At 43.2% G+C, this 14,570-nt stretch overlaps 3 protein-coding genes across 4 annotated transcripts in view; 2 read left to right on the top strand and 1 right to left on the bottom strand.

Annotated features, from left to right (window-relative positions):
• The window catches only part of LOC6524196, a 50,454-nt gene that overhangs the window by 26,167 nt on the left and 9,717 nt on the right, over nucleotides 1–14,570 (bottom strand). The gene's annotated exons all lie outside the window — the stretch shown is intronic.
• On the top strand, nucleotides 4,508–5,379 carry LOC6524194. The gene has a single exon (XM_002100021.3). The coding sequence runs from the start codon at nucleotides 4,587–4,589 to the stop codon at nucleotides 5,295–5,297; it is 711 nt and encodes a 236-aa protein (XP_002100057.1). The 5' UTR covers nucleotides 4,508–4,586; the 3' UTR covers nucleotides 5,298–5,379.
• The window catches only part of LOC6524192, a 65,577-nt gene continuing 63,027 nt past the window's right edge, over nucleotides 12,021–14,570 (top strand). The window contains exon 1 of the mRNA XM_039376933.2: nucleotides 12,021–12,636. The gene's annotated coding sequence lies outside the window, so the exon portion shown is untranslated. The remainder of the gene's footprint in view (nucleotides 12,637–14,570) is intronic.

Here is a 14,570-nt window from a genome sequence, read left to right as displayed (position 1 = left end):
TGACGTGTCGGTGTTGGCATAATATATGCACTCTTATTAACAATCTCGTCGCCATTCTGACTCTCAACAACTTTGGAACCCTCCATGCCCCCTATTTCCCGGTGTCCCATCCCCGCCCCTTTGTGGCTGCTTCATTTGGATGTGTAAACGTGTTATTTATTTTCCCTGCCCCATCTGAAGCAAGGAAAAAATAAAATGGAGAAGGAAAGCTGAATGTTGCCTTTTAAGTGGCAATAAATCAAATTGTCCTGTTCTCTGCCCTCAGGGAAGCTGAGAGGCTGTGAGGCTGGGAGTCTTGTAAAGCTGCCTGGCTCTTCAGATGGGGGCGTCGGCCTCCGGTTCGTGGGGTTGGGGGTGTGGCAGTCAGTCAGCGAGCTGTTGGCAACTTACTTTCATATTTGACTTAGTCATAAAAGGCAAAAGCGATTCGCTTCAAGCTAGCCAAAGCACTACGAATCCACACTGCAAACAAATCGCACATTCCCCTTCTCCTATTTATATTAGTGCATACATTTTTTAATAATATTCTTTTAATTATGCCCATAAAACTGTCAACTATATTGATTTACAAGGCAAACTAAGGGTTTTATCTATAAGATTTCTTTGTGTGCTGGTAAGCAAGGACTAAAGACTAAGGATCTGCTTCCCCCCCCCCCCTTTTAAGTAACTCATCTGTAAGCCACCGAAGTGTAAGTGCATGTGTATGTGTGGGTGTGCTTGTGTGTGTGTGTGTGGCATCGCGGCTTTGTGTGCTGCGCTGTTTGTTTAGCGTTCCTTAAGCTCTTAAGCTCATTTTGGTTGCGTTTTATTTGTAACTTGAGGCGCCCTACACCCACACACACATACACACACACACACCCACCGAAATACTCACACCAAAGCTGACTTTATTTATTTTAAATAAAGCTGCAAAGCAGCTGAAATATTGAGTCAAACAATTGCAAGACGACAGCTGCAGCTTCAAAATTAAAGGAAAATCCAAAGGACAAAATCCAAAAGCAAAGTATAAATGGGTGTACTGAGAAGAGGCAAAAGGTTGAGGAAAACTGAAAGGTGCTCGGTTCGGGGGCGAATTTCCGTACAATAGTTAATTCCGAAAAATGTTATCAAACAGCGACCTGCATTTTCCAAACCCGAAAAAAGCCTGAACATACAGCAAAAAATGTATCAACAAGTGTTGTTGGCAAAATACAAGTAAACCTCTCTTCGCTCCAGGGTATTTTGTGGAAAGAGCAGTTAAAACGATGAACAAAGACAAGGTAGAGTAGTAAGATAAATGATTTTGACATTTTCAAACCTTTTTGTACAATTTATGAACCTAATGGAAAAACTGCTTGTTCGCTTCGGAAAACGTACATAACTGATTGTAGTTGACAACAGCTGAAGAGATCACACACAAAAAATCTCCTAGGGTGCGCAGCGGTCCACACACTCGCGGTATTATTATGCCCCTTTATACATGCAAACAGCACCACGCCCACCGACCACCGCCCATCGCCCATTTCGGCTGCTAGTGCATGTCTTTGTGGTGTTTTGTGCGCTTAGTAACAACAGAATTTAACACCTTTTGATCGGCAGACAGCAAACGACCTGCGGGAGTGTCAGAGTGTGAGTGTGAATGTGAGTGCGAGTGCCAGTGTTTGTGTAGTTATGGCACAAAATAAATTCCTGTGAGCTTTACTGAAGGGCACACACCCTCACACCCACACACCCACACTTGTACACAGCACCAACACACATGCAGAGCAAGAGACTTGGAGACTGCGAGTCCGACTTACATATGCTCGTTATTCATAAACTTAATGCCAAAGAGAGCATAATTTTCATTTTGCCAGCGTTTTGGGTTTGGTTTGCCCCGTTTTTGGAGCCCCACCACCGCCCATGGCATCGAACCACCCAAGAATGCACTGCAAACAATAATCATATGAATTGGACTTTCATTCTATCATTTCAAAATGAATAATTTATAATTCATTATACTTCAGCAAAGTGCCCTTCAACTCTACAACATTTGCCTGGTAACAAAGCATTTTGTATGATTCTGTAATTACTCTGAATTTCTTTCACTGTCAGACTAAAGCACATAAAAGCCAAACATTACCAAGAAACAGGCAACAAGGTGCCGATGGAAAAGGGAAGAGAACAGGCTGCGGGAACAACAATAAACTTGTGTAGCTGCGTCGGTAAGTGGGAATTATATAAACATATATGTACATCAGCGAGCAAACACTCACACAACCACCGCAGTACACACACATACACATGCAAAATGGCAGCTGTTGCGGCTTCATATCGTCTGTTGAGATCGTCATTCTCCATTCGCCATTTGCTATTCCCCTTCGCAGCACACGCGGCGTATGAGTAATATGCCGAGTCGATGAGATAACTGACTGACTGAATGGCTGATGGACGGATGGCAGACGTGAATGACGTGCTCTCGATGCGAACTAATCAGCAATCGATAGAAGAGATGATTGTGAAATTGCCGGGAAGGAACATGGGGGAACCTACATACATGCATACATATATTTTACAAAATGATGAAAATTTTATTGGTGATTTTAGTCATAACTTGCCCGAAAATGATCCCAGAACAAAAACAAAGTCCTACTTTCACCAACTAATTACTAATGCTTACTATTTTTATCACTTTTGTACCGATTTTTGAAAAAAAAAAATTCGCCATTTTTTGCATTTTTGGTAAGGTAACATCATCTATTTTTGCAAAAAAAAAAAAATTGTCAAAATTTTACATATCTAGGCTGAACTGCCACTTTATAGGAAATTTTCTTACGAATTCAACAGTGTATGGCATTCTATATTTGGACAATTATTTTCGTTGTTGTAACCAAAAAACTTAATATTTTTGGGCAGAAAATTGGAATACGAATTTTTGGCAAAAATATGAATATTTTATTGGCGATTTTAGTCATAACTTGACTGAAAATGATCCCAGAAACAAAAGAATGACTGTTCTGTGCATCCTATTACCAACCTTAACGAATTCTATCATTTTCTTAGAGATTTGCACAACAAAAAAATTTCGGCATTTTTGCATATTTGCTAAGGGGTAACATCATCTATTTTTGCGAAAAATCTTAAAAATTTAACATTTCTAGGCTTGAATGCCACTTTATAGGAAATTTTCTTACGAATTCAACGGTGTATGGCATTCTATATTTGGACAATTATTTTCGTTGTTGTAAACAAAAAACTTAATATTTTTGGGCAGAAAATTGGAATTTGATTTTGAGTGTTTTATGCAGTTTACCAACACTAATAGTCCTTATATTTCGAAGCAATTCGTACAAATATCTAATTTAATCACAAATGACAAGAAACTTTAATGGAGTCAGCTTGTTTCTGCGCACTCTTTGCGAGCTTGGACCCCTGATAATCACTCTTGCTAAAGCTTAAAGGTCTTAAGGTCATGCACATCAGCTAAGTGGGAAGACCCCCCACAACCACCCCCACCCCCCTTTCCACATCCCTGCATTTGAACCTGAGGCCAGAGCGACGTCGTCGTTTTCTTATCTGCTTGTCGGGGCATTCGCTCGATTCGTATTTCAATTATGCATTCCGGCAGCATGACCATGGATGCTGCAGTGCATCCTTCTTTTCCTCCATTTCTCCCGCCCCTGGATCCACTCGGAGACCCCCAAACCCACTTTTGAACCTGCTGCAGTGCACTGAAAACTGCAGGAAAATAAGAACTATACGAGAGTGGGTCGAAATTTTCTGTTACATTCCGCATTCCGGTCATTAATACGCCATCAACAGCTTGGTAGAGCAGAACGGGTGGCAGGGGGTTAGAAAGGGAGAGAGCATAGCTGGCCAGCATCGCACTCATCGTCATAGTCATAGTTATAGTTATCGTCATAGTCATACCCTTTTCCATGGGCACACAGGGAAAAATAACTTGCTCTTCAGCACAAAGTTCACAGCGAATCGAAACTGAATACTTAAACATTGTTTACTAGTAAGAGCAACGTGTTCTATTTACTAAACTCGGTATCGAAATAAGGGATTATTTTGCTAGTTCATTTAGCATTTGGAGCCTTTTTCCCTGTTCATTGTCATGGGCACGTCACGTTGGCCTAGCCGTCTCACTTGGATTTTTTGTTGTTGTTCCTGGCCGCCGGACACGCACTGACAGACTGTGGAAATGCAGCTGGAAAAGCCACCCACACAACACCCACAAACCACCCACCCCCACAGAGCTCTGAAGCTGGGGCAAATGCGAGTGTCTGACGTTGTCGTTGTTGCCATTTGGTCTGTGGAAATGTTGCACGCACGGTCGCGCACCTGAGTGAAATAAGATGAAATGCTAATGATGGCACAACATTCAAATACCGGGGCTTACGCTCCCCAGATAAAGCAGGGATACACTCCAAATCAGTCTGAATTTAATTGTATCTAAGATTTAGAAAAATATGCCTTGATGTTAGATTCAAGCGTGCTTCTCATTGGTTTATGATGGTTTGTTCCAGCTTCACAAAATAGTTATGATAACTAGTGACCTGTTTTTTTGCCCTCAATATTTGTACCTTGTATACCATAATTTGTAGTGTTCGAATAAGTGAATAATGGAGCATAGGGCTTCGATTGACGAGATGTCCGCGGAAAACAAGCCGGCCATTTGTCCGCTGGCCGATTGTCAGGCGGTTGTGCAGCACACCCACTTATTGCGCCACATGATCAGCGAACATTTGGATTCGCGGGCGCGAACTTTGCCCTTTCAACTGCGGCTACGCGAAGTGTCAACAGGTCAGCGCACCCTGCTGATGCTCGCCTATCGCCAGCTGATCGTGGACCATGATCAGTGCTTGGCCGTGCTGAACTGGAGCTCCGATTCCCGCATCGACCTTATGGAACCGCAGTTGGACCTGCCGCCCTGCCACCAAGGATTGAGCTATCACCTGCCCGTGTTGGTGATGGTCTGCAGGACCACATGGAAGTCGCTGTTGCAACAGGACGATGAAAAGGCCTTCCAGGAAACCAGGGACCTAGCCACGGAATGGGGCACTGTCTATCTGCTGTGGCTCGTCTCACCATTTACGCGTCGTCCGGTTTATGCAAATATAGGCGTGCTGAATAGCCAGATGCAGTGCGTCGCCCGGCGGAATCGGCGACGGGTGCGCAACTTTGCCAGCCGGATGCCCATTAGCCAGTTCATCAACGGGCTGGATCCGTTCTTTATCAGCCTCAACGAGGATCAGCTCGACGAGCTGTGCGATGGCGGTGGCAACCGGGTCTCCGTCTTCTTGGAGGTCATAATCGAGGGCGAAATGTCATAGAAATGTAACCCTATTAATATGATTCGTTTAAGCGATTGCAAACATTATAGAAACCAAATAAATTCTCAAGTGACAACCCGGATTGTATGTTTGTTTCAATATTTGCGAATTTATTGCAAACCTGGCAAAAAGTAATTAACAACGTCGAGTTTATCTGGGTCTTCAGCGTTCCAAAGTTGGTTAATATGTTGAAATCAATCTGGATTGGGGCGTGGCACACTTTGGCACCTTGACACACAAATTTGGCATCGGTTTATGGCCAGGCACACATTATTGATTCCGCTTTGCCAACTTTATTGCCCCTTTTTTTCTGCCTTTCCTGGGGCATCACTGTTTTTATGGCCCGAACAGATACACCGTATTCCTCGAAGCTGCAAATGTGCCATAAATTGTTGTCCTTATGTTTTTATGTCCTGGCAGTCAGTCGACAGGACGGCCGCAGCGGGCAGATCAAATCAGATCCGATCGATGGGGAGTTTTAAGTGATTTTCCCTGTCGTTCTGAGGTTATCTGAACTAGAAGTTTAGTCCCACGTCTCTCAAGTGTTGAATGTGTTAAATTCATGTCCATATTTCAAGAGAAAACCGTTAAAAAGCCGACATCGGACACCAGTTAATGCTAAATATCGAGCAACAATAGTTGCCGGACAACCAATGGAAGCAGTGATGCGAGGTAAGTAGCAATGGGTAAATAGAAATGTCTAGAATTCTTTTCCCCAGCTTTTAGGAACGAGGAGGGAGGGTGGTAGATGTAAAAAAAAAGTACTGCCAATAATATGAGAAAAGGGAACAAAGAGTAGACAATGGCAACTGTCAGGGATGTGGGCTACTTGAGATCCCAATATAACGCGACGACATGTTTACGATGCATTTGTATCTGGGCATAACAGTCCTAACTTCCCTGCCTGCCTCCTATGTATGCTCGGATGTTGGTATTTTCATCGAGAAGCCGGGTTAGATAAAAAAGAAAGTAGGAAAGTAGTAGGAAGCAGAAAAAAAATCAGTAAAGTCGGCGCAAGGATTTGAAATTCTCATTCCATTCATTCACTAAAACCTCTGGCTGTCCGTCCGCATGTCTGTCCATTTGTAATTCCGTTCGTCCGTCCGTTCGTTCGTCTCCCCATACGTGTGCGTGCCCCAAAATCGAGAAACATCCCTTGGGTGGGGCAACAAGGACAGCGATGACGACACATAAAGGCTAAATTGAGCTTGAATGTGCGCCATGGAAGACATTGCCTGGCCAATGGACAAACACTCAAGTCATTTATCCCACCTCCAAGCATGTAAAAATACTACACGTATATCTGGCAACCACCGGAGCCTATTGAATTGGAAAACTCAATGGATATAACCATTCAATTGCGTCCTACAAGTGTATAATTACGCCTCACAAAGGAACTCTGGAAGTGGGAGTACCGATATTTGGATATGGCCCATGTCAATCTCAAACTGAATCCGTTTGCCACATCGCCTGCCACCCAGAACGTGTTAACAAGAAGGCTGGAACGTGTGCTTTTGGCCCAGTGAGTGGGAGCCATCAGGGCAAGTCGTGCTGCCTGCCAAAAGTTTTTGTTTCTATTCTGCTTCTGTTCAACCAACGAGCAATGCTGCTCATGCTGCGGGGAGTTCAGGACCCATGGTCCCATATGATACCTTTTTCAAACTCTGCACAATCTCTAAATAAATACGATAAGAAGCTAATGCAAATCCGTTTAGAATTATCTGATAGAACAAAAGTTTTTGTGTACATATTATTTTATCAAACTAGCCTTCAAGTTTTTCTATTGGAAATGTGGTTCACAAGGTATTTCAGAGCTTATCCATTTGAAGTCGAAAACTACATGGCTTCGCTCATGCCTTTTCGTTGGAGTCAAATGTGGCAATTCCTGGACAACTCTGGCCGAGATGAAGATGCCGTCCTGCCCCCGAGGGTCCAACAAAGGGACAAAACAAACGACAGACATTTGGAGAGCGGGCGCGGGATATATCACTTGCCCACTTGGGCAGCTGTCCTAAAAGGTTGTTCCAGCCAAATGAGAGAGCTTCAAGGTTGTGCCCGCGAGCCACAACAGCAATGCATTAGTGTAAGGAATGCGGTGAGTTTTCCCTTTGAAAATGACTTCTCTGGAACATGGTTAACTTTTATTTTTATAAACCTTAGGTAATCAGTAAAACAAGGCTATAAACTGAATCAGTCCTAAAGTTCTGTAGAGTTTTTGTTAATTTAATTACACGTAGAAAAGTATTAGGAATAATTTTCGGTGCACCCAAATGAGTGCAGGAGTCACGTCATCGATGGCGGGCATAATTGCAGGACAGGAATCACATGGGTAGGTCCACTTGGGCGGAGTGGGCTCATTACTGGGTGCTACAAGGTTAGACTCGATGGCGCGGTGGTAAGGCGATACAGGGCGCCCAACCCCCCTGAACTTTGAACTTAATGCACATTTAAATGCTGGCTCTTGGTTGGTCGCAGTCTGTTTGGCCAACTTTTCTGCTGACTTTTTAGACTAAAAGTCAAATATTTCATTTGGAAATTCCTAGCGACGAGGCGAGAATGAAATGTGAAATTTTCACCCATGCACACACACACACTCACAACACATAGACACCCCACATTTTTCTAACCTTGCGGAAAACCGCCCTGAAAAACCACCCCACCCAATGTGGGTGCTGCTTAAAAACTATAAATTAAGTTTACAACTTTTCCGCAGAAACTTTTTTATTTTTATTTCGCCCGCTTCGCTGTCACAGTCACTGTTATTTTCGCTGTTCTATCACAGTGTGACAAAATGGCATTGTCAACCCGGAATTGGAATCTCTGTCTCTGTCTCCGTCTCTGTCTTCACCATTTCTCCGTTTCTCCTTATCTCTGACTTTCCCAATTTCTCGATCTCTGGAAATATATGTCAAGTGTTACCAAAAGCAACTTTGACATCCATCATTTGGCATCTGTGGCACTTGTTGACCTCTGTTTGCAACACGACACAAACAGGAAGCCGAAGGCAGGGCTCTGAGGTGGGGGGAAAGTACGGGTATAGGTGCAAATTGGGTGGCCCCCACCACCCACCTGCCAGCTAATCAAAATGTCGCACAAAGTTCATTAACAACATTTTCCAGTCAATTGTCTTGTCAAGCGAAAGAGTAGGGAGAGCTCTGGCAAATAGAGAGGAAAAACTGAGGACAGCCAGCACATTTCTGCAGCTGTACGAGTATACTCGTATTTATGTTTGCACTTGCCTTGTGGCAGGGGCGTGGCCCCGCCTCCTCCTTTTCCGGATCGTTGAGGTCGTCGTCGGCGGCTCACTTTGTTAACAACTTGGCATAAAGTTGTTTGTCTTTCACCTCGCCGTTTCGATGACATCACAACGAGCAAGTGGGTAAGTAAAATCAGGAAGAGTAGAGTCCAAATGTATTGCCTAGAAAATCCAATAAGCTAATAAGCTTAACAAACTTCCCCAGGCCCATATTTAAATTTCAGTTAAGAGATTGAAATAGAACTTTTTGGAAATTTGAATTCCCCAAATTTTAAGGCTATAATTGTTATTTTTCTGAAAGTATATGTTTGTCCTATTTTTTCTACGAATCTCATACTTTAAACAACTTTTTCGGTATCAAGAAAGAAGCTGCTAGCAATAGTTCTGAGCGGTTGTAACATTGAGCATGGAGGACTGCAATTTATACAATATTCCGAAACAACTTATAGCCCAGTTCACCCATTTTTCCCATGAGGCAAAAGCCAACAGATATATCGTTCTCATGGAGTTTTCTCCATTTCCAAATTAAATTTTCCTACGCTACGGAATCCAGCGAACTAACCGTCGGCCAAGGGTGTAAAAATCAATCAAACAAAACGGACTGACACTTGGACAGACGATTAAAGGAAATGGAAGAAAGCCCGGGGAAATTCGATATGCAAGTAAACGAAAACCAGACTTTGGGTAAGACAGATGGAGAACCTTATGGATGATGGGCTGGGAAAAGTTGGGAAATGCTGCAAAAGTGGGGGGGAAATAAGTGGGGATTCTGTCATTGTTTCGGTCAAACGCACAACAACAGAGCGTTAAATTCACACAAAACGAGCAAAGATGAGTCCGCTTTTGATTCGTAACCGTAGTCCTTGCAAAGCCATTCGACCAGATCCTTGAAATTGTCCAAATACGAGACTGGGCCCATGGCGAATTTAGAGAGAGAAACTGTCCTGCGAAGGTATATCAAGTATGGTTTTCCATATCACAAATTATACATTTCATTATGCCGCATTTATTTTTATAAAATTTACAAAGTTAACTTTATATTTAGATTCCGTGGCAACTGATTTCACAATTGGCAAGGCGATGAAGTTTGCAAAACTGATTTACGCGATTTCCTCATTTTTTTCGGCACTGCCACTTCTTTAGTGTTCTCCCTTTATTCCGCAACGAGAATGGAGAATGTGTGTGCGCTAGACCAATATTTTTATGCAGGCCATTAGCAGCATAGATTATTTTTGCATATCAAATGGCCAAAAGGAGTTTCCCGCCAGCCCTTCCGCTTTCCCATTCCCTTTTCCCCATTCCCTCGCCCATTTTCCGCATTTTCCGCAGCACTCCAGCCGAGTGAATGAATCCTTCACAGCGGAGGGCACGCACAAAAGCGCAAGCAAGGCAAACAGGTCAAGGATATTATGCATATGTGAGTAGGCAAAACGAAACAAAAGAGGTGGTTCGGTGGGTGTTTGTATGAGTGGTTGGGTTGAGTGGCGGTGGGTTGTTTGGATTGTGGGTGGTGCAGCAAGGAGCCCCTCATTTTGGCTGTCATTGTCACCATCAGCCGTCTGCAGCGTCATCTTCATCTACATCGTCATTGTTGTTCGCCACTCGAAAGTCGCACAAATGAACGCGTAATTGTTTGCACATGAATACATTGAGTAAATATTTGCAAACACATTCAGCATTCCACCGGTTTTCCTTGCCTTTATGTCCGCTCCTATCACGTTTTCCTTGCGATTTTCCCCACGATTTTCAACCGGCATTCTCCTCGGATGCATCCTGAGCCAAGCTGAGCCATCATCATTTGCATGCCGGTGCAAAAGACTCGAATTGCATTGCCAAGTCAAAGAAGGCCTTAATCTGCTTACCTTGCCTCGGTGACATTTCTTTTCACACTCCCCCCACCACCCACCACCTGCCCTTCTCATTCAAGCCAGCCAGGAAAATGGAAAATCGCTGGAAAAGTTGCTTAGCTTGGCAGGGTTTTGCCTTAATTACGGCTGCCTCGACTTTGAGAGCATAAACAAATTGCAAATTGTTTATGGCATGCAAATTAATCAAATCTCTTTCTCAATTAAGCCTGCAAGCCAAGAAGCTCGAAGCTCGAAGCGAAGCGAAGCTAAGGAATTGCAATGGGAGAAGTCACACTGTACAGTGTGTACAGATGGCCAAAGAAAAAAGCAGCCGGATGATAGGCAAAGTGAATCGACAGATGGCCCGGCCGAAAAGGAAAAATATTGAAAAATGGAATAAGATTCCAAGTGAATACCAGCACTCACATAACTTAAACGCCCGTTTTTTGTGTGAGTTGTCAACTAATTGGGTACAGGAATGGCAAGAATTACTGGTTTATTGCATTTCAATTAACTCCTAAGGTATTCATCTTTTACACCTTACAGAGTTACACACCTTTCAGCTCCTTTTAAAGCGGTTTTTTGTAGTTTTATATGGGAAATGCTGACCCTCAATGATCCAAAAACGAACGATTCCCTGCGAAATGTCGCTCACATGCAATTAAATTCGCTCAGCTCAGTAATTTGGAGCTGTGAAGTTGCCAAAGTTGCCATTTCGCAGGCCGGAGGGAGCCAAACTCATGTAATTGAGTGTAAACTTGTCAGAGCATTTATTTAATGCCTAATCAAGTGATGTATAACACATGACTTACCCACTTCGCCACCTCCAACTCCACCTTCCCCTTCACCTCTATGCCTTTCGTTTCGACTATGGGTTTCGACTGGGCTGCCATGGGTTAAGCGGGCTGATGATGGGCGGCGAATCGGGTTTATTCGAAGCATGGGGGTTAAGTTAAAGTGTCAGTTGTAGCTTGTCAAAACTTGTTGTGTTGTCCAATTAGCATAATTTCTTGTCTCAACTTTGGCCCCGATGCAACAGATACGCAATTCGGATACGAAAGTATCTACGACACATCTAAATTGCCGGATGCCCGAAATTCACTTAGGTTCCCATTAAATCGTTACGGAAACACCCTCCGACTCGATGGCATTTTCTGCTCAGATGGCCTCAGACTGCCTCATTAAAGAATAAAATGTAATTATTTCAGATGTGCTAGCACGACAATTAATCATTGGGATCTAGGTGGTATTATGAGCGTGTGATGACTGTGTAAAAGCGAGTATCTCAACCATCTAGGGCAGTCGTACGTACAGCCTTTTCTTACTTTTAATCAAGTTATTAATATGTTTTTAATATATTTTCCCAATCCAGTTTGTCAGTATGCCAGACCCACTAGCAACATAGTGAATCCACCAGTATTTTTGGCAATTAGGGCAGCTACGTTGGCCACAAGCGATGTTGGGTGGCCGAAAGAGAGAAATCAACAGCTGGCGAAGAGCGAGCCAAGGTCGTTCGCCGGTCGCTCTTTAGTGCGGGGAAAACCGTTGGGGAAAACTCACCACGACGACGAGGATTTTCCGAGGCGACGAGGGCATCACACGAGCCTTTTCCGTGCGGCATTCAGTCTCACGTTGAACTCTGCTGCTGTTTGTTGTCAGCCGGCTGGTGAATTAACCCCCAGGACACACAGAAGCCATTCGATTTGGCTGAGCCAATTGAGCCAACTGAGCCAACCACTCAGCCAGCCGAAGGACGAAGGACCACGACCACGACCACGACAATTCGGGACGCGTTGTTAAAGACCAGAAGCCAGTAGCAAGAAACCAGTAGCAAGAAACCAGAGACCTCAGGTCCTAATGGTGTCCTGTGATCGTCCTGTGATAATTGTTTGTGTTTCGTGTTCCGCATAAAAGAAAAATAAATAAACACTGGAAAAGTTCGCTGATCTCTGTGCGCGATTTTCCATTATTTTCACTTGTTTTTTTTTTTGTTTTTGTTTTGTTTTGCCGGCACCAGACCACGCACACACACACAACCAGAGAGAGTGATAATGTTGGTGATGAAAATCCAATAACAAGTGAATGCAACAAATGCGCATGAAATGAAAAATTTGTCCACACAAGTGTGAAAAACCGCAAAGTAAAAATCAGATAAAACTGAGATAATCAGCGAGCGAACGAAACCAGCAAAACCCAATCAACCAAATAAGCTGAGGGCCAAAGTGCTCCGAGAACGGTTAGTAAACACAAATTGTTTGTTTTCGTGGCTTTTTCCTGTGTTTGCCTGGAATTGGGGACTATTTTCTTAGCGGCTGATAAACTCAGAAACACACAGCAAAAAAAGGCCAATACAAGTGTGTTTCCCCTCAATTTATACCCATCTGCCAACTTAATCCACGAGATCAAAAAGGACTCGTTGAGTCTCCTTGTTTTGATTACCTTTTATGTATTTTTTTAAGTAATAACCACTAACTAGTTATGTTTGGTTTTTGTGTTAAACACAACTAAGTAAGGAAATCATAGTTTAAAATGTATGTAACACACAAGTACATAAGTAAATATTGGAAAACACTTATCCGAAATGTGGACCAAACCTATTTGCAAGCTGTCAATGCCTTTGCTATTCCGATGATAAATCCTTCACGGACAAACGATGGTCGACACTCAGGACCTTTATCTAGGCAACCCAAACGATGAAAGTCCATTTTCCGGGGGGTTGCAGACTAATCAATTCCGGCACCAGAACCCAACAATAAGCAGTTGTAAATCAGGGCTTCATAAATATGGAATTGTGGAAAATAAGTGACTCCATCGGGCAGTGACAACTATTCCCATTCAATCCCATTCTTATCCTCCGTTCGCCGGAAAGTGTGACAAAGCAGGGGCCAAGACAGGACAAGGACCTACATGATTTATAAGGCACATTAAATTGAATATTCAACATAATGTAGCATTTAAATGACCCACGCACAGCGCCAAACGAGCAAATGTGTATATATTATAAGGAAAAGTGGCAGAAGGCGGCCTTGAAGGTCAACGTGGCGGTTTTTGAAGGAAAAGTGCGAAAAGAGGGCTTTTTTTGGTCGACTCCTTGCCATATTGTTTAAATGCGAAAATCGCTTAAAGTTTGGCCGGCGATTGAAATTCTTTCGCGGGGGGGAAGGAGCAAAAAGCTCCACCAAACAAAAAAAAAAGTATAAGCAAAAAAATGGCAAAAATATTCGCACACTTTGCGTGTGCGTGAGTGTGTGTGTGAGGGAAAGTAATTTACCAACACAGCACCAGAGAAAGCATCATAAATCACACGTTTTGCCCAACTACAACTACAGAAAGTGACACTCGCTGGCGGTGGGCGGTGGGCGTGGTGCGTTACGTGTCCAGGTCAAATGTCAAAAGTCAACCAATTTGGGCAACATTTTGACAGACACTGCGCTTAGCCGCCGGCTGGCTGTTCATCATTGTGCAACACCGCCAACCGATTATCGCAAGGGCGTGATGAGTTACTCGCACTCGGATTCCATCCCAAGAGGATTGGGATTACACGAGCTTCAGAGTCCCTCCAGCACCACAGATAATTTCAATTTGCAAAGGAGATCGAATTTCAAGGAAAAGCCCCAACTTTTGCGAACTTCAAGCGTCCCATATAGTAACCTATTTGAAAGCAATCAAATAAGCGTACAAACTAGAGAGCAAAATGGGTTGCTAGTCGTAAGGAATAAATATACTAATATTAGTTTCAAAATGTTAATATCTACACAAAACAGAAACATGAAAATTTAATTAAAAAGTTAACACTGTTCTGCAAATTATTAAAACTTTGATGTCAATATCCAGCCACGTAATCAATTTTCAAGTGCCAGCTGTGGATAAACTAGATTACTAACTTTTATTGAAACGAAAAGCTTATTATTTTGCAATGATTATGATTTTATACTCGTATGTAAACCCTATGGTTTATTGTTTCCATTTACTTTTCCACATCCATTTTGCAACCCAGGTAATCACTCCATGCCATCCCCTTGACCCGCAAATCATATTTTCCGGCCGTGGATTTATGGGCTGCCCTTCCGCTCGGCAAAATGTATGGTCCTGGGTTAACAAGATGTTTATAAAAATGATATTACGATTTGCCTAACCCACAAGAAGAGCCACGCACCACCATGTGCCAAG

This window comes from Drosophila yakuba, chromosome X (assembly GCF_016746365.2).
Source record: "Drosophila yakuba strain Tai18E2 chromosome X, Prin_Dyak_Tai18E2_2.1, whole genome shotgun sequence".
Taxonomy (NCBI): domain Eukaryota; kingdom Metazoa; phylum Arthropoda; class Insecta; order Diptera; family Drosophilidae; genus Drosophila; species Drosophila yakuba.
This window is presented reverse-complemented; position numbering and strand designations above follow the sequence as displayed.